This window comes from Apteryx mantelli, chromosome 2 (assembly GCF_036417845.1).
Source record: "Apteryx mantelli isolate bAptMan1 chromosome 2, bAptMan1.hap1, whole genome shotgun sequence".
Lineage (NCBI taxonomy): Eukaryota > Metazoa > Chordata > Aves > Apterygiformes > Apterygidae > Apteryx > Apteryx mantelli.
Genome location: NC_089979.1, coordinates 130,744,396 through 130,763,995, shown reverse-complemented (window position 1 = coordinate 130,763,995; position 19,600 = coordinate 130,744,396). Strand labels below are relative to the sequence as shown.

The window sequence follows — 19,600 nt, the reverse complement described above, 5'->3', positions numbered from 1 at the left end:
TTTTGGGTGGAGGTTTCTCAATAGCAGTTTAACATTTAAACATTACAGTTAATTTATGTTTATCCCTACCAGTGCAAGGCTTTGGAGTTTAAGCATCATTGAGGTAAATGGGTATTTTTACTGCAGTGATGTTGTACCATTATCCCTACAGACATAAGTGTATAGATTTGCATTTTTCAGAGGAGCTGGATAAGTATTAGGAGCATAAGCAGGAGAGAAGTGGGTTGTAGAGATATAACCAAGGGCATAGTTTGTCCTGCTAGCATCCTGTAATTGGTAATGATGCATTAGAAGAAATAAAAGACCTTGGGATTTTTTTCTGTGGCATTTCCAATTAATCTCTTTACTGGGGGCTGAAGCAAATTTGTTATGAAGGTGGAGAGCTGCCAGACAGAAAAAAAATTCGAGTTTACTTTTCAGTCTAGAACTACATTCAGATTTAAGTAAAACTAAAATCCCATTGAAATAGAATACCGAGGCTTTCTCCAGTATAATGTCGTATGTTCTGTTCCACTCTGATTTAGTTTCCTGATGGCATAAGACTCTGCTACCTATGTTAATACATTAATATTCATTGGCTAGATCAGTGTTGCACTGTTGGAGCCAATAAATCTTGATTTAGTTTGAAATCAGAGATGATATTTTATACATTATGTTAGCATACAATTTTTATTAGCATATCAGACTTTGAAAGAGTGATGCATTGCAGTAAAAAGCCAAGTATTTCAAGTTAATTGCTATTCCATTAAGTAGAAGTGGTGGTTTCGGCTTAAAAGAGTGTAGAGAAATGTTTGGCTAATGAAAAGAGTGCTCAGAGTGATAATAACCATTTCATGTAGTGAAGATGCCGGCTGAAAATATTCACCTCAGCGGTCAGAATTTTAAGGTCCTCAGAAGCAGGTGGTGAAATGGAAATAATCCAACCTACAGAAGCACGTACAGGATGAGTTGAAATGCTGTGGTGCCCACTGAAGCCCAATCACACCACTAAAAATAAATAAATAAATAAACAGCAGCCAAAATAAACATTGAGTAGCAGCTTTGTCTAACCTGACCTGCTCTTTTTGTCCAGAACAAGTAGTGCAAGAGATCAGCAACCACATTAAAGTCTTCAGTTAGAGGGTAACTGGTAGGCATAGATGTGATCCAGCAAATTCTTGTGTATAGTCCTGCTGTTGCACTGCCAGCTCGCACAGAGGAGAGGCTGCTCTGACATGGACCACAGCTAGGGCAGGCAGTCAAGGTGGGCTATTTTCTTCCTTTCTCTCCTGCTATCCCTCCTTTGGTGCTTTGAGCCATGGGTATGGAGCTGTCATTTTTTGGATGTGCAGCCAGGTTCAAGCACAACCACCCAAGCTCTTTCTTGATTTCCCTCTGCTTCCACATCCCTACAACTTCTTACTTCCACTGCCATGGAATAGGAGAGGCTGATGGCTAAGATCAGTGGGGAAAGTCCCACCTGAGAGGCTGCAAGACGTCAGCTGGAAGCATGCCTCCATGCTCCCGGTGCCCCTGCCTGCTACAGAGCTCTCAGTCTGCAAATGTTCAAAGAAAGCTCCTGAGACACATTTCAACACATAATGCAATAGCAGTTTCCTTCCTCCTATCACTCTTGAAGGATGCTCTCAACAACTAAACTGATTTCTGTGCCCCAGCTTGGGCACTGCAGCCCTACAGTGTTACTTTCATCAGATGAGAAATATTTACTCCACTGAACTTTGCACTGAACATTGGATTTGTTTACTTCTCTCTCCCTTCTCTTTCTACTCTACCCCTACTTTGTTCCAGTGTACAAAGTGGCTTGTTTTTGAAATGTGCTCTATTATTCATAGCAGCCGTAGTATTTGTTCATTTTACTGTATTGTCTAAAGGCCGGATCCAAAACTGGGATTCTGTCGCTGCACATAGGCTCGGTGTAAGGTAGTTCAATCCCCAAGAAAAGCTTTCTGCCTCTGAGAGGCTGGGAGAAAGGTTGTGCTGCTTTTCTCTCTGTTATAGAGATGAAGAGTTAGATAGAAAAGATTAAAAAGATTATGTTTCTGCCTCAAGGTAACACAGGGAGCATGTGGAAGAGTTAGAAATTAAACTCAATGTCTGAAGTCTCAGTATTATCCTTTAATTGCACAGCCATCCTTTGTCACTCCTAAATATCAGGGTATTCTTTCCTGATATGTTTCTGGGTTGTGTCATTGCTGTTCTGTTGTCTAGCTGGCCGTGTGAAACTATGAATAAAAAATTGATAAAAACCTGCAATTTATTTTGGAAGTCAGGAAGGAAGAAAGAAGGAAGAAAAGGTATTGATCATTCTGTGTATGCTTTTGTAAAAAATCCACTAAAAGATCAAATCATCAAAGCAGTAGTGATGAATGTGTGAGATAACATGGACAGGCCATGCTTTCAAAAATAAAGACTGCATTTTAATGAGTGTATAAGGTAGATAAAGTAGATAGGCACATCTGTGTGTGCAGGTAAATGTATATGAGCGTATTGAGAAGGATCCTGATGAACCTTTTCAGCTTAAATATATCCACTGATCCATTTTAAAATCTGATTCTCTAGTAGTGGTCTTCAGTCAGGGCTACTGTGTTTTACTGTGTTTTTATATCTTCATCTATCTAGATTTCATTTCTGAAAGGAGATTATCTTCACAATATTTAGTGATGACAGAATTGGTCTTAAGCAGAATTTGAATTTTAAAATGAGTGATACTGCTTCTAGCCTGAGATTTTGGGAGTTTTTTAGCTTGGCATTTTTAAGAGGTTGAGTAGGTTTTCATTTCTTATCAGGCTAGATATTTCAGTGATCAGCAGAATCTGCATTCGTCCAATGGATGGTTTGAGAAGCTCAGGAATATACTTCTGTAGTTCTGTATGTCATTTTAATCTTTACCACTTCAGTGGTTCATGTAATTCCGACTTAGGTGAATACTTCTACAGATCTGGGCATGGATACAAAAATCAAATGCCTTTGGGAAGGCAAGAGTTCTGGACTGACAGGGACAGATCAGCGAGTGGCAGGCTCTGGTTGCTATTATATAGTGCATGAATAAAATTATTAAAATTGTTAAATGTGAGCTGTTGTTACTTCAATGTGAAATAGAGTACATTCCAGTTATTGATACTAAGATTACTGAGAGGAACGTGAGAACCATCTGCTGTATTAACACCATGACCATTGGGACTAACTGCTTCTGAGCTTGGGATGCTTATATATGGTTCTGGACAGCTCTTTGACTGTAATAAATCATGCCCATCCTACTGAAATCAAAGGAGCAAAGATAATTTTATCAGCCAAAGTTTGGCACTTTGTAACTGAAATTTTTATCAAGTTCTAATATCATTGGGATCTCACTTGGCTATAGGTTGCATTCATCTTCTACCTCCTAGGAGATGTCCCTTTAGGACTGGTTATGCTATTTTATTCCTACTTACATTCATTTTCTGATAAATGTAAAGCTTGTACATATTTTGCAGCATCTTTTAAATAAACCATGTGAGTATTTGTAAGCTGTTGGACAGAAAACAGTAAAGACAGTGATTTATATGCAGAACTAGTGGTGCAGGGATGTAGTGCACTGGTCTAGGATGTGTAAAAAGTAGTATGCCTACTAGGCTAATACTTCTGTACAGCTGCAGCAGTAGTCAGAGCACAGCTCTGAAATCACAGTCAAAACTGGTGCAGAAGGACACCTGTGTTTTGAAGGACTCCTGCTTAAAGTTGAGTCTGTCTGTTTTAAGAGAAATGATAAAAGCTGCAAAGGCTTTCTTCAGAGTTGGCATCAAACAAACCACTTTGGCACTTAATCAATCATCTTTTCCATTGTTATAAAACCATTGGAGCATTTTCAAGTGAGCGTTTTGAGATTAGCATTCATATAAATCTTTCTTACTCTATTACAGGCGCCTGTAATACGTTTCTTGAGGTGGTGTGATTTGCAACTAATGATCTTGAAGCACCACCTCACTTTGATATTTCATCAGTGCTTTTGCACATGACCACTGAGTCTTTAGATGGAAGCTCACATTTCAAATCTCCTTTTAGCCAACTGTTATGTCACCATAAATTGTCTGTGACAAAACTCAGCGTTCTCCTGAATTTCACTGGCTGATGGCAACAATAGTGTGCCTTGGGTTGCCTCATCAGATATACATGACTGCTTTCAAATCTGGCCTGCTCACTCCAGTGGGGACTGTTTTTTGGACCAAAATGAGTGAGAAACTGGGAGGAAATGTAGTTTTACTAGACAATAAATTATTTTACAGCATGCATAAAAGAAAGAAGTATTGCTCTGTTGAAAATGTTTACCAGTTGGGGACCCTGAACTAGATTTTGCACAGCAGCAGTGTAAGTAAATTGACTGGCATTAGATAAAACAATATACGGAAATCAGGCTGTTAAGCAGTAGGGTATAGGCATGTCTTTGAGAATACAGTAAAGTCTCATGCACATTAAGCAGGGAAGGATATTCTCCACATGAGCTGCAATTTCCTTTTGAATAATTTACTGTTCAGTAGAAATGAGTTATTAAAAAACCTTGATCCAGGATATTTTGTTACTTATGTGGTAGGTCACTTCAATAAAAATATATCATAAATGTACTGAGGTTATTTTTTCTCATGCTCTCAGAAGGAACTAAATCTCCACCATTTTTCTTAACATTTATAAATGATGCTTCCTAATATAATAATAAATCAGGTGAGGTTGTCCTTAGTGTGTTTACGTGATGCTCCATGGGTCTTAAATTTTTGTTTTTTAAGACCATCATCTTCTGTGCTAAATTCAGATGAAGCTAGGCTGGGGAGGATGCACTGTGACTGATACCTACTACTCTGACATGGATAGCCCTCCTGTTACCCTTTTGCTTTCCTATCCCTTTCGTTTTTATCTGTTGGATGCTCGCTGTACCCTGTAATCACAAACACTTTTAGGTCAGCGAGTGTTGTGTTTTATTTTTAAACCATACATGTTAGCAGTTGGACACAACACCAAACTTGATTTTGAGTTCCAAATGCTACCACAATGAGAATATTTAATGATAATAAAATACTTGGGTACTGTCTCATTTGGAGTTCCACCTAATCTGACTAAGCAATCCGCAGTTACTAGGCAGATCAAAATTAAATATTATTACTCTATAAAACCATTTGAATTTGAATAGCCTTTTATTTGAGACGCATAAGCATTTTTCAGACATTCAGTCTGTTACTAAAATTATATGCTATAAAAGAAGCATTTACAGCTAACTTGTAAAAATGACCTATAATATTGGTAAGTTAGTTGGAAGCTGGTAGATATTCTGAACAGTAAGATAAGCAGTAGAGCTAAGCTGCAATTGCTCTAGAGGTCTTTCTGAATAGCTGTCAGTTTTATGCTCTCCTAACACAATAACGGGCATTCCCAGGAGGTGCGAGTCTCTTGGGATAATTATTCTTCTGAGGTTTAGATTGGTTTTGCTGTGCCTTTTCCACAGATGGGTAAGACTGCCTTATAATTATTCTCCTCTTTCAGTAGATTTTTCTAATGTAGAAATTATAGAATTAATTTTGTATACATGCACTGTACTTACATTACCTAGCATATTAATGAATTTCAAGCTATATTGAATGCTATCAGGCAACAATAGTAAGTGGTCTGGCTAGCTTTTATTTTACAAATTGGTTTTATATCTCACTGTACTTGCCTTTTGAGATGTGATTCTTTTTAATATTCAGGTCTATTTTCTGCTGTCATCAGCAGGCATATTTACTCTCTCAGCCTGGTTTATCTTTAAACTATCCTTGAAAATAACAAGCACAAGGAGAAGTAAAAGTTTAAAGTAAATATATGTTTTATAATTGCACAATATTTTTACAGTTCATGGTGCACGAAACTGTCATAGTTGCTTGCTGTCTTGCTGTGAGCATCAAATAATGTTGATGAAACAAAGCAAAAAATTGGCAAAAACTTAGCTTTCATTTGGAGTGGTTTGAAGGAGAACGCACTGTCTCAGTCATTAGTTACAAACCTTTGATTTTGCAAAATAAACCCACAGACAACCAGCAACTTCAGTCTCTGGATCCTCGAGAAGATCTGTATTTTGCAAGGTTTAGCTATGAGAATAATCTGACAGGCTGTGACAGGCTCTGCTGAGTGTTATAACAAACTCATAGGAAAGGTATGAAAATCTAAAAAACCCTTCTCATGCATCAGTCTTTTGCAAGATTTAATATCCATCCTAGCTCATCGTTTTACCTAGCTTTCCTGTCTCCTGAGATGGGAGGAGACATGCAGAATGGCGGTTACTGCTAAGACTTGCAGTTCTTGCTCAGCACAAACTATTTCCTTTAGCTGAAAAAATGCATTGTATTCTTTTGGAGATTTATTGATTCTTTCTGGAGGATTGACTTGAGTTTGTGTTGTTTTCCCTTCTCCATGCTCCAAAATAACATTAATCTAGCTATGCTGGCAATTTTGAGTCTTTGAGCATGAATACACACGTTTTTTCTTTGTAAATAAAAAAAAATTGAATATGAACTATGTTTTGTTAGATGAAAACTAGCGTTTTATCAGAGGAACAAAACTTTTCTTAGTTACATTACTAGGAAACAACTGAGGTAAAACATCTTTTTTGTATCCCTAGCTGTTGATCTGTCAGCAGTCTGGTATCTTTATACGTGCTCTAGGAATGCAGACACGTGGACAAAATGGCTTTGGGAGTTTGGCAGTGCATTCAGTCTGGTTTCATGTTTAAGGCTGTGATTATGTCACGGCTATGATCATGTCCATTTAAAGGAATTATGACTCATTTGCTGTTCAAAGAAGAGGCTGTGCTGGCTCATACAAATCAGCTACAGATATTGGCCAACACAGAAAGCAAGCAAGAGAGTATTTTATTTCTAAACTTTATCATTCTGAAGAAATAAATCACAGTAGCAAGTGTACCTGATTATTGATATTGCATTGAATATTGGTTGGTTATTACTTAACTGCCATTACCCTATAGCAAACATATTTGCTAATCTTTTGATGAATATTGCTTCTTTTTCCTGTACTTCTACCATGAAATATGTTAAATATTATTGTGCCAAAGCCATAGCCTTATTCATAATTAATTGACTTTAAACAAAGTGTTTTAGTGGGATGAGTCAGAGGGTTTGTTCAAAATTGTGGCACCTGTGCATATCTTTAAAAATAACTCAGAAGGGGAGGATTTTTTTTTTTGTACTGTGAATTAAACTAAGTTTATGATCAAAGATCTGCTAGATGAACTTTTAAGTACTGGCTTGACAGTCTTCTGAGTGTATCTGCAAAATATGTGGGGAATAATCTTTTAAGAAACAAATTTTCCTTGTGAATTCTACAAAGGTGAAGAACAATTCCAAAAAAGTTATTGAGAAATATTGTGGTTTCTACTTCCTTTGTTAACAACAACAACAAAAAAGGGCAGCCGATCTCTGATTATACATTAAAAAAAGATTCATTTTTACTCTGGGAATGATTTTGTTTTCACTTCATTTAGATTTAGTTATCACATATAAAGAAGCTCCATGTGTTCTGAAATACATAAATGCAGAAATCATGTGTGCTATATGCATCTTTAAAAATCGCAAATCAGGAAATTAGAATATTAGTGAGACTGCAGTTGTGTTTTCCTTTACGCATCAAGGGTGGCTGAATTGTGTCCTCCTGCTCAATGCTGCTGGAGGCACCAGCACCTCTGAGGCTACCAGTCTGTCCTCTGAGGGCTATTTTGGATGTGTTTTGATTTGACGGTCACAACGTTACAGAAACATGGGATTTGCCTCAAATGACATCCCGTTAACTGCAAGGTTTCTAGAGACAAAGTAGTCAAAGAAGTGCTGTGAAGCCAAGCTGTCACCCATGCCCAAGCATCAGGATATTTTGCACAGCCGTGCTGGTTAGTTTGATAAAACTTGCAGGAGATCCAGGTGTATTTTAAGTTTTATAGCGTTTCATACAAGGTATTTTGCAACTATATGATACTGTAAGAACCCGTTGTCAATGGTAAAAGTGCCAAGCAGTAGTAAAAAGCTCCTGGAAGAATTACAGACCTCTCCAGGGCAATTAGAATTCCTCCCGAATAAGGAAACAATACATAAACTATGTTCTTCTGAGAGCAAATGGTCTATGATAGTATTCTAACAATTTTAAAGTAATATTAGTTGTAACTGCTTTATTACTAAGATTGCAGGGAGGAAAGTATGGTTAGGTAGACCTTTTTATGACATAAGAATCTTGTCAATATAAAAATATTATTATGGAACTTAAATTTAAGGAGAGTATAAGCATTTTATTATTTAGATCAAAATTAGTAAGTGGAAGAATAGCGGTACTAGGGAAGCAGTTAAATGTGCGGGTAGCAACATGATAGAAAAGACTTGTGAAATCTTTGTCCATTTTTACAACATATTTGAAGAGAAGGTGGGTCCTCAGTAATAGCTGGCACTGATTAATCAAAGCTATTTAAAAAAAATGGTAAGCTGAGGATCTAGAAGCTAAGTTCACATAAAATAATAATTAAACTGACTTTGAATGTAATTGACACACTCAGACAAAACTATCCACCTACAAAAGAATTAAAAGAAAATTGTCATTTTTTCATACAAAGAGAAAGCACACAGGTAAAATATAGCTTGTTATTTTGGGAGCCGTGATTGTTCAGAATTTTATCAAAAAGTGGTGGGAATGTTTAGCATAGTTTGTAGGTGGGGGTTGTTTTTCCTGGTTTTCATGCTCTAGCATATAGAAGCAAATATTGCAGCAACTACTGCAGGATCTGTAAAGGAAGCCAGGGGTCTAATTATTTGCCAGCCTTTTACTCTTCTTAAAGTCATTAAGCATGCTCTGCATGGCACAGTAGTTTTCATCTCTGGTGTCCAAGGCTCGAAACTGTGTTTAGGCTGCAGAGTTCATCATGGTTCCTAATACACAAGTAGCCCCAGGCCTGAGTACAGTGCATTTTCTGATCTTTGTGAATTCCAGCTCAAATTCTCTAAGTCACATGGCTTTGCTGAGCAATAGGAATTACTAGGTTTCCAACTGATTCTGAACCTGCAGTGCCAGCCTTTAAAAATACTTTAAAAATACTATATTCTAAAAATACTTCTATTTCTGTGTCCATAGAAATGTGAATATGAGGCTAGGTGGGAAAGCCTGAGATGAGCTGGAAAGCTGTTGGAGAGCTTCCGTAATCAGCTACAGGAATAGGGCCACCTCTTACACCCTTCAAGGGTCAAAAGAAAACATTGGTGCTGTTGGTTGGAGAGAGGATGAAGTGACACATGTCGAAAATAACAGAGTTACCAAAAGCAATGATTTGAATTTTGCTAAAGGTTAATACATTTTCGGGAAGCGTACTGGCTCTTTTGACAAGCCGGATAAACGGGCATCGTGTCAATTTATGAGAGCATTTCTGGACCAGGGAATGTGCTGGCACTATTTCAACAGAAATGTTCTAATTGAAATACTTCACCGTGATTACAGTGACCCTTTTAATAGCATTTTGGGGCATTTTTGCAATTATTTTAGTCACATGACTTTTCATATAGTGCATGGATTGCTCTGTAGAGTCCAGGGATCACTGGCTGGAGAGTTAACTTTTTGCTGTTTTCTTTAAATTGCCATAAGTAAATGACTGGAAAAACATTGCCACATTCTGCACAGTGATAAAATTACTTCAGTGGAGCTGCTCTCATGTGTGCCAACTGATTATCTGGTCTTGATTTTTAGCCAGGAACTAACTGGTCATTAGTTAGAAACAAAAGTATATCTGCAGAAGATATGAGGTCTACTAATGCAATGCGATTTAACTTATGTCATGTATTTATGCCTACCAGTGAAATGTCAATCTCTCAGTCATTCAGAGCCCTAATTGTGCCATTTTAATTTTTCGATACCTCTGGTTTCTAGATTAAAAATATGAAAATGTGAAAATAAATCTGCTACATTTTAATTATGCTGGCTTTACTTTTAAAATAGATAATGCTAGCAAGCACTGAGGCTTAATTTTTGGTGACCAGATTAAATTTAGTGGCAGCCATTAACTAAGACAGATGTCTAGCAATCAAGTGTGAAGGAGGTATTTTGTGATTTTTTTTTTCCAGCATCTTCCTTCTAGTTTATTACCACAAAGCTCTAATGACTTGGATTAGGAAATTCTTAATTCTTGCTGTGAAAATATTCAAAAGCACCTAAATCACATAGACTCTTAAATGCCACCAGAAGTCAAAGAGTTTCAAGGTGATTCAGTGTTAAAAAGGACTTATCTGCCTAAAGTTAGGTAGCGTGAATACCACTATGGACTCTTAAATCATATAAATTTCCTGGAAAATATTTAAAGCATTCAGAATATACACATCAGCTAAAATTAGATCTCTGTTGGGTGCTGTGATTTGCTGTCTGGAGGAGACCATTTACCAGTACTGCCCTACATATTGGCCCTAAGAAAGACGAAAAGTAGGATTGTACAAATACCCTTCCCTTTTACATTTTTCCTATGGCTATTCAGAATTGTGTTTATTCCTTCCCTCCATTTCAAAATTTAGAAAGGAAGGTAGGATTCTATCTTTCAACAATTATCATTACAATTTTCTTTACAATTTTTGCAGAATAGAAAGGCAGATTTTTTAATTAAATGAAATATTGCTGTGACTGGGTGGTCATAACTATCTGAACAGCACTCACTAATTGCGAACATGGCTCTTTTTAATCTTTTGTTTTACAAGTTTAGCTATGGGTTCAAATAATTCAAATATGCTGTGATCTTTTAGAGAGCAATTCACCTAGCAATTCACTTATTTCACGATAATATTTTGTCATTTGATACTTGATAACTCTTCTAATTAAATTTGCATATTTACACAATCTTTCATCTGCACTTTAGTAAAACAGACATATGCGTAAAACAAAATTACTCATGGAACTGTCCACCTGTATAGCAGTGAAGAGATACAGTTTTGAGATCTGAAGCAAAAGCGAGAGAGCACAATATAGGAAGATTCTGATTAGTAGAATGGACAAAAAGAGCTAAATTTACAGTAGTAGTTTCTAATAACAAGTTCATGATAGGCTAATGCAAAAGATACAAAATAGCTGTCTTTTTATATTGTACTTACTAAAAGCTTGCTATTTCAGCCTAATTACTGTGCAGGATAGAGTTCCACCCCTCTTGTGAGCATTTTTTGACATTTTAAATTATACATTATCACTGATTTTTTTTTTTTTGAAGAGAACAGCACTGTGGGAAGCACCCAAAATCTAAATTAATTTATCAACTAAAAACTGTGTTGCAAATAAGCAATTCAATAATTTCTGTTTCTATGCCTTATGCTGAAAGTTGAAGTGTCTCATTAAAATAAAAGTTGAAGTAAGTTTCCGTATTTGAGTTGTTCATGTACTGGTGAAGAGAAATTTCAGCAGTAAAGCTGGCATCTACTGGCTTCTCTATAGGTAATACACATTTCTGAATGAAACCTTAAACAGAGTTTATGACACACTGAGATATTTCAACAGCTACATCACTAATGATTAACTGTGAGGGAATTAATTTTGATCTTCAAAAGCACACTGAGTTTTTAGGAGTCACAGTGAGGTTCTTATTTGACAGTATGATTATTTACAACTTAAATAAAAAAGCATGTTCTTTCTCAAAGTATAGTCAGGCATGCTTGTAAGGACAGTTACTGTATATAATATAAGCAAGCAAAACACCTAAATGAGCATGCCAAATGAAAAGCAAGCACAGAATAAAGTTGCCTATTTAAAGTAGTTTGCAAAATTACTGCAATGTGGGATAGCTGTGTACACATATATATTAATCGGTGAGAGAGGGACGGTAAAACAAATGAAAGTTACCATTCGCCATCCTCTATTCTAGCCATTAGGGGTTCAGAGAAGATGAAAAAAATGAAGTTCATTAATTGGTAAGTGTTAAGCACACAGTGAAAATTAAATAATGCAGTGATGATTTATGTGTTGAAAAAGAACTGGCCTTATCAAAGAAGTTCCCTTATTATTCTTTCACTTTAATCTCCATCCCCATTCTAGTCAACTGTATAAAATAATTCTGATTATTTGAAGAAAAATAAAAGAAAAAAATACATGTCCCTAAAGAATACAAATACTGTTCATATCAAGGCCTTTACTCAACAGTTATATCTTATATATATATAATTACGTATATAAAAATAAGAAAAATGTATTTAATAGCATACACTAATGTTTTGAAAACAAAGTTATAAAAATGCAAGTGCTGTATATAGTAAAACTGTATAATTTTTTTATTATTTTAATACCTTTTTATATTTCCCTTAATACTTATTAGTTTTGGTCCTGAAAATAACAACAGAAGATGAAAAAATCAGTTACTAGACTTGTTCATCTGGTGAATCATTTATCTGCACACTGTTAACAAGCCAGTGGCTTGCCGGTTGATTCTTCTTCATCACTGCACATACAAGTCATGGATTTAAAATTAGTCATTACTGGAAAGGAAGTCTGAAGTTCAGACAATGATGCCAGAAAGTCCAGGCTGAGGCGGTGCTTCCAGGGTGAAGCGCAGATTGTTTTTTATAATCCTGTACTGAGACCAAAGGCAAAAAATTATTTTCCTCCTCTTTCCTAGTGACTATGAAGAAACCAGCAGTGAGTTACGGTAACCTTTTCATTGATCAAGCTGTCTTGCTACTGTGCAGCTTAAATATTTACTACTGTAGGAATCATTAATGCTTTTTAGAATATCTTTTACTGGGCATGGCATATAGCTACAGTGCAGTAGTATGTTACTGTTCCCCTTCTAATTAGAAATGCCACTTACAAATCGGAAATACTTAATGGTATGACATAATTTCTGATCCTCCCTGTAAAAGAGAGTTTTCCTCTTGCCAGTGCATTATCAGTCTTAGTAGTCAAAGGAATCAGAGGTTTAGCTTGATGGTTATTATATTAGATCTGCCTTAGCTTGGCCAGTCCTGGTGCTAGTAGTACCAAGAATCAAATGTTGGCATTAAACCATCATCTTCACAAAGTACAAGGAAGTAGTAGAAAGCAGTTCATCCTAAGAAAGTATTATGGGCCACTGCAAAGCCTTTCACAATCACATCCAAAAAGATGGCCTTTGGTATATCTTTGGTATACAGCCAGGCAGGGTGAAAAATGAGGCTTTGAAGTTCATCAGTAAATTTGTTTCCTGAATCATTAACATAAGCCTCATTTTTTTTCCAGAAGTTGTTTAAGAATGGCTCTAAGTATTACCCATTTACCAAGCATCACTTACAGAAACAGTCTTCTATCTTCATATTTCTTTTAAAAAACTTGCATAATTTTACTTTTAATCTGATTGCTTAAAGCTTTGCCAACTTCTCAGTAGTCTTTTTACTGTAGTCTTTCTTCTTTTATTCAGCTACTACATTGCTCCATCAACCTTGTGAAAAAATTTCATTCCTCAGATGCTTTTCATCCTCTTACTACTCTGTGAAGAGTAAAGCAAATTAAGTGAAGAACTAATCTGCTTTTCTTTCCAGTTCCGTAGTATCACTTTTGGTTTGCCAATTCTCTACAGTATCTTTTTCCATCCATTGTGGCTGTATTAGTGTGCAGTGAGAAACCTCTGGGTAGCTGAAATATTCCCCAAGAGTGAGCATTCACCATTCATTTTGTCTTTCTGCTTAAAGTTTAACCAACTTCTAGTTATATTTTTAGCTCTGACAAATATTCACCTTCTAAATTGTTATGTTTCAAAGCTCTTGATAGATAATATTGTCTCTAATATTCTTCATGCTAGTCTCTTATTTTTTTCCCAGTTCTACTCTTGCAAGTTTGGGAGAGGAAGGAGTGCTTGTTAGGTTTTCTGGTTTTGGTGGTCTCTTCTGATAAAGTACAGGTAAGACTTGAAACAACCTAACCAGGCGTGAACTTCTGGGCATGACGTAATTCTTTCCCAGTGGGTCTCTCTCAACTCAAAAAGGTGTGTCATAGCTGGCCCTGTAACATTTTGTTGAGAATGGATACTCATTTTGTGCTCCCTATTTCTCCTGTGGCAACTGCTTTCAATCATGTCTTTAGCTGGTTCATTTCTTGAATTTAGACAACAAATCTCTGTCGAAAGTGTGAACCCTTCAAGAAAACAGCAGCAGGAGAGATCCTGTTTTATCACCTAAGAATATGCCACTGAGCCTTTTTTTCACATACTGCCTATCACAGTTGTGATAAGCATTATGATCAAAGTTCATGTTAAGAAGATAATTTAATGGGAGATCAACATGGGGCACTTCTCACTGATGCCAAGTCTGATTTAATTGTATATTGACTGATTCACTTTTGTTAAGTATGTCAGACAGGAGGTCTGTGGTCCTTGCTGAGATCACTGCCATGGGCAGAAGTGAAGACACAAGTTGTGACATAACTGGGCCGACCACCCAAACTACTATTGGCAATTTCTGTACTCCCATGATCCTGCTGTATTAAGCTTGGTGATGGAGAGTGATGGACAACTTTCATAGTTGACCCACCTTTCAATAAAAGAGAAATAATTTAAAAAAAGAAGTAGAACAGAACTCTCAAGAAGGGACAAATAGTAGTAATCCAGTGTGCTCAGGCAGGATTCATCTCATTTGATCTCTGACTTGTGAACAGCTGAAGTTTAGTCTAAACTCCTGGATGGAAGTCGTAAGTCCTATTTGCATACAAAGAGGAAAGTTGGTGTATTTTTCTGGTTATTCAGTCATGGTAATTGCTACCCTGCAGCTAATTTCCACACTGGCAGCCACGTAGAACGGCACCTTCATTCTTACATGGGCCATGTCTACAAAGGAGCCACTGCCTGCCTTCTGCAACGGGGGCATGAGGTCCATGTCTGAACTCCATTAAACGTTTCCCTGATCCATAAACATGACCTCGGTCTCTGGGTTGAATTTAAACCAGTTATTCTTTGTTTTCCTACAAATGTATGGCATCAGATGTCATCCACAGTAGCTTGACAATAAGCAGTATTAATAATATCACCTATACAGTGTTTTTTCTGTGACTTAAGAGCATGGTATCGGCTGAAAGGATCACACAGAATATTGCAGTACCTTGTAAGACAGAAGATGGATCCAGTGACCCCTATTTTTCCACTGCGTGTGCTGCCCTTAAGAATTATTTTGTCTTTAAAGGAATGGTTCTGTTCGTTCTTTCCTGGGTTGACAGATTAACCATGACAAATCTAATGTAATCATCAAGAGTTTTTGTTTTATGACTATCTCCAAGATGATTGCTCTGTACCTAGACTGTTTCCACACCATCAGTCCGTCTAAAGCTAATGAAGCAGTTTATGGCCACTTACAGATGAACTTTCATTGTTCAATTTACTTTGCTCTTTCTAATTAATTTGGAAGACTATAGCAACAGTGAAATCTCATTGGTTTTTCATTGTTTCTCCCATTATTATTTCCTTTTCTGAAGTCACAAGTATAGATAAACTGATTTGTGTTATCTTAGTGTTTATCTTACTGGAAAAACATATTTAAGTTAATAAGCAAATTCAGAAATTCTGTTGCAGTAATACAGAATATCACAAAGTAATTTAATACACAATATTAATGTGCTATGAGGAACTGTATGTGGAGCAACAGATGTATAGAAGAAACTGAGTAATATATTACTATTATAATGTGAGAGGAAAAAAAATTAGTTTGCTCTTGCATGAATAAATTTCACTGGTCTCATGAATAGCTTCAGATAATTTAAAATAATCTGTTTGTATAATGAACTTGCAAGCTAATTACTCCTGGATTGCCACAGTATGGTGTAACTCTGTTAGTCTGAGAGCACTTTAAAATTTTGGCAGAGTTATGAAGTGGATTTAGTTGAAACTGAAATTGAATGGGTTTCCCAATCAATATATTTGCAAAATGTTACAGGCAGTAACTGTGATAATTGCTAGGTTTTATCCTTCTTTAAAACAATGTAGTTAAAAGTGGCAGATGGTAGCTAATGATTAACATTCCTAGTAAACAAACTTTTGCATGGATATATTTAAAGTGGTTGTGTGTATATAAATAGACAGGGAGCATGAGCTATGCAACTATAATTGAATTTCATTAGCATAACTTGAGTAGAAGTTTAGTAAACACCAAACACCTTAATTAACTTGAACAGTATTAGGAGGTTAATGATACACCCACTATAAATGACTCTTCAAAGTGTTTGGCAACAAGGCAGTTTAAAGCCAAAGGAATACAAGGTTCCCCACCCTTTCCAGCTAGTGTATGGCAGCTTGTTTGGAGCTCTGTATTTAACTCTTAAAGTTCAAGCTTGGCCTTTGCTGGGATTTCTGGACGTTGAAGCAACAGCTTTTCTTGCAGCTGGAAATGTCTCTTGAGGCTTGCAGGCTCAGGTACTCAGTGTGGCCATCAAGTGGTGCTAGCCTGCCTTCTAGAGAGCCTTTTGCACTCTTGGCTCTTGACATATTTTTTGTTTGTTTGTTTGTTTTAAGCTCAGGCCATACAGATTTACACTTTTAAACACAGAAGCTTGGTTCCCTTTGCCAGCAGTTTACCCGGAAGCATTGCATAACCCTCGCACTAAGAGAATATATCAGTTCTTTTTGTGCCCCTTCAGTTGATAAGCACAACAGTCATCTTCTGTTTCCAGCTGCAGTTTTTCCAGTCTTTCCGTTTTCTGACTTTTTATTATAATTTTTGATGACACTGTTCCTGGAAAATATGCAAATTACATATAATTATCAGTTCAAGAAGTTTAAGTGAATCTTGTTGTTGGAACTGCCAGATCTGTACATCAGAGTCCAGTCTGAGCTGTGCATCTTTTTAGCTGAGGCATATATTATTCATTAAGGCTTATTTTATTTCATAATGGAGGGGTTAGAAGCCTGATTGCAAATCAGTAGCGATTTGTCTGTTTATCAGGCCAAGTTAAGGAAATAAAGAATTCCTTTGTAGTTATTCTAGTTCATTACTATAACAATACTGGTGAGTTAAGAAACTATATGCAAATTGGTGATAAATTAATTCCTTTTGTATTTGATTAATTTGGAAAAAACACTTTGGCTCCACAAGTGGTGAAATTTATATTCTTCTCTCCCATAGAAAACTGTTCTGTAAATGAGCTAGCATCTCTCTTGGGAAAGAAATGTGAATTTTGCTGACAAGCTGAGATCTCTCAACAGAAAAATGCATGCTGCCAGTTTGACCTGGTGGCCAACTGACTGATTTCTTTTCCCCTTTTTATTTCTATTTCAGATGCTGAAGAATACCAGCCTCCAATATGGAAATCATACTGTGAGTATACCTGAAATTTGAATAATCTTAGGACCTTACCAGGGTGTCATTGTTAGGTCTTTTCCCTTTCTGTTTTTAAAAAAAAGACATAAATGTACTAGGTGCTTGTAGAAATTACTGTATGGGCCAGCAGCGAAAACTGACCTTTTCTGGTTCTGTGTAGAGCAAGCGCAGCAGGGCTGTCAGGGACAGATTCTGTGGGTTGCTTTGCTAAGGGGCAGATCCTGGGTTTCATGGTTTCTCTGCCAAGACCGTCAGGAAGGATTTCAAATGTAGAGGTTAATCCTTCACATGTTTACTACAGGTCGGACTTGAGTATACTAGTCTTTTTATATGAGTCACCAAATCACTTTCAGATAATATTATTTTTGATCCTTAGCACTATAAGCTGATTTTGAAGTGGTGGTTTAGAAGTTGGAGACACCATTATCAGTTCTTTGAACGTTCCTGTCTGCCCTTAGAAAAATGATTTACATATAGTGTAGTGCAGAAATGCATATTTGATGCTCTTTTTTGCTTTGTTCCAAATGCATTTTCTAATAAAGTAGCACTGATCTAAGGCAAAACATTGGCTTTTACAACCCTTATTAAAGATTGACTGTACATTTTATCTTTTTATATTAAATCTTTACTGAAGCTTTAATGAAACTGTAGCTTTCTTTTCTTTTTTGCTGTTTTCAGATACAGAACTATCCTAAGCAAAAGTTACCCTTTTATAATGGCAACTTCAAATTATGTACAGCGCCTTTACAGAAATGGAACTACCAAGACAGGGATCGCAGTAATTACATGCATGTACATGTATAATTTTAAAGACTTGAGTAAACTTGTTGACTTCCCTTATATGCACATGTGACTACCTTGCTGACTTTAAAGCCATCATCTATATGCTATATGCCAAAATTAGAGCACACTATTGAATTACAAAATTTGTTTCTCAGAACACTGTTTTCCAATGACTTACATTTTTAATTGCAATATTTTGTGTATGTAAGAGAAACCTCCTCAAAAGTCAGCAGGATTATACTGATTTTAGTTGGACCATTCCAATGTACCTTGCTGGTACAAGAAGTAGACTACATGAAGGGTTTTTTTAGAAGAGAAACATGGCCTACTCAAAATCAATGGAAAACTCCCATTGACTCTGATGAGATCAGGATTTCAAATGACAGATGATGCCTCTTTTTGCACTAAGGAAATTTTCATTAAAAAATCAGAGAATAAGCACATGCCTTTTACTTGCCTTCTAGTCACCACACTGATGCAGCAGACACATCAGTACATGCAGTGGAAAAAGTTTGGTTACTTGCCTGATAGCTTACCTATAATCCAAGGAAACTTTAAAAAAAAAAAAGCAGAATGAACTAATAGAATATGAATATATAATTTCCTATTCAGATATATGTAGGATGCCAGTTTTGTGGTAATGACAAAGTCATGGCCTCAGCATCTGAACTCCATGCATGAGTGACCTTGGAAAAAATTACACAGTTCCAAAATGCAGAGAGTAGTTTAAGATTACAGAGATTTACTGCTGAGATTGCTTAGCCATAGACATATGTTTTTCATTGCAATGTTGAGTAAAAACTGCTTCTTTACTCTGTTACGAAAATCCCAATCTGGTAAAATAATTACAGAAATTATGTCCAGTGGTAGTATTAGTCCATGATGCAAACTAATGCTGTGTCTTATCACGTTTTAATTTAGTGTTTGTATTTTATTTTATTTTATTTTATAATTATTACTGCATTTTAGCTAGTAACTTTTCTTTAATTATACTAACATACTATTTAGATACTTTGCATACAGTTTGATTTCTTTTTTAAGTCTTGTATAAATTTATGTGCACTATGTTGTCTTTTATTGGCATAAAAACCAAGGCTTCAATCCTCCTAGCTTCTCCACAAAGGCAGATTTTCCTGTTTATGCAGGCAAAGTATTCAAATAAACAGTATTCTGCATATCCATGGGCAAATGCCAAACAAAGTGGAACAGCTTTCAGAATCCAAGCCTTGCTCTTTGGCATAATTTATAAGCTTCTGTTAGCTGTATTTGAAGTCACAGTTATGCTGAACTTCTGCAGAAAAGATGGATAGTTCTAATCTTCACTTGTTTATGAAGAATTGTTAGAAGGCACATGAGTTTCAGACATTGCCAGGTTTTTCAGACTTTTTTTATCCACTCTGGGAGATGGAGAGAAAAAGAAATGGCAAGAACAATTTCATATTACTGTCAAAGGACTTGGAAAAAAGTTGGAAAGTAACTAGCAGCCACCAATCTCTAAGCAATGGGTTTGATTACATTTCTATCTCAGTAATAGGTAA

The 19,600-nt window shown here is 36.2% G+C and overlaps 1 protein-coding gene across 1 annotated transcript in view; it reads left to right on the top strand.

The window, feature by feature from the left end:
* The window catches only part of CHN2 (chimerin 2), a 168,681-nt gene that overhangs the window by 51,243 nt on the left and 97,838 nt on the right, over positions 1-19,600 (top strand). The window contains exon 2 of the mRNA XM_067291561.1: positions 17,238-17,276. Within this exon, the coding sequence (XP_067147662.1) occupies positions 17,238-17,276 (39 nt within the window). The remainder of the gene's footprint in view (positions 1-17,237; positions 17,277-19,600) is intronic.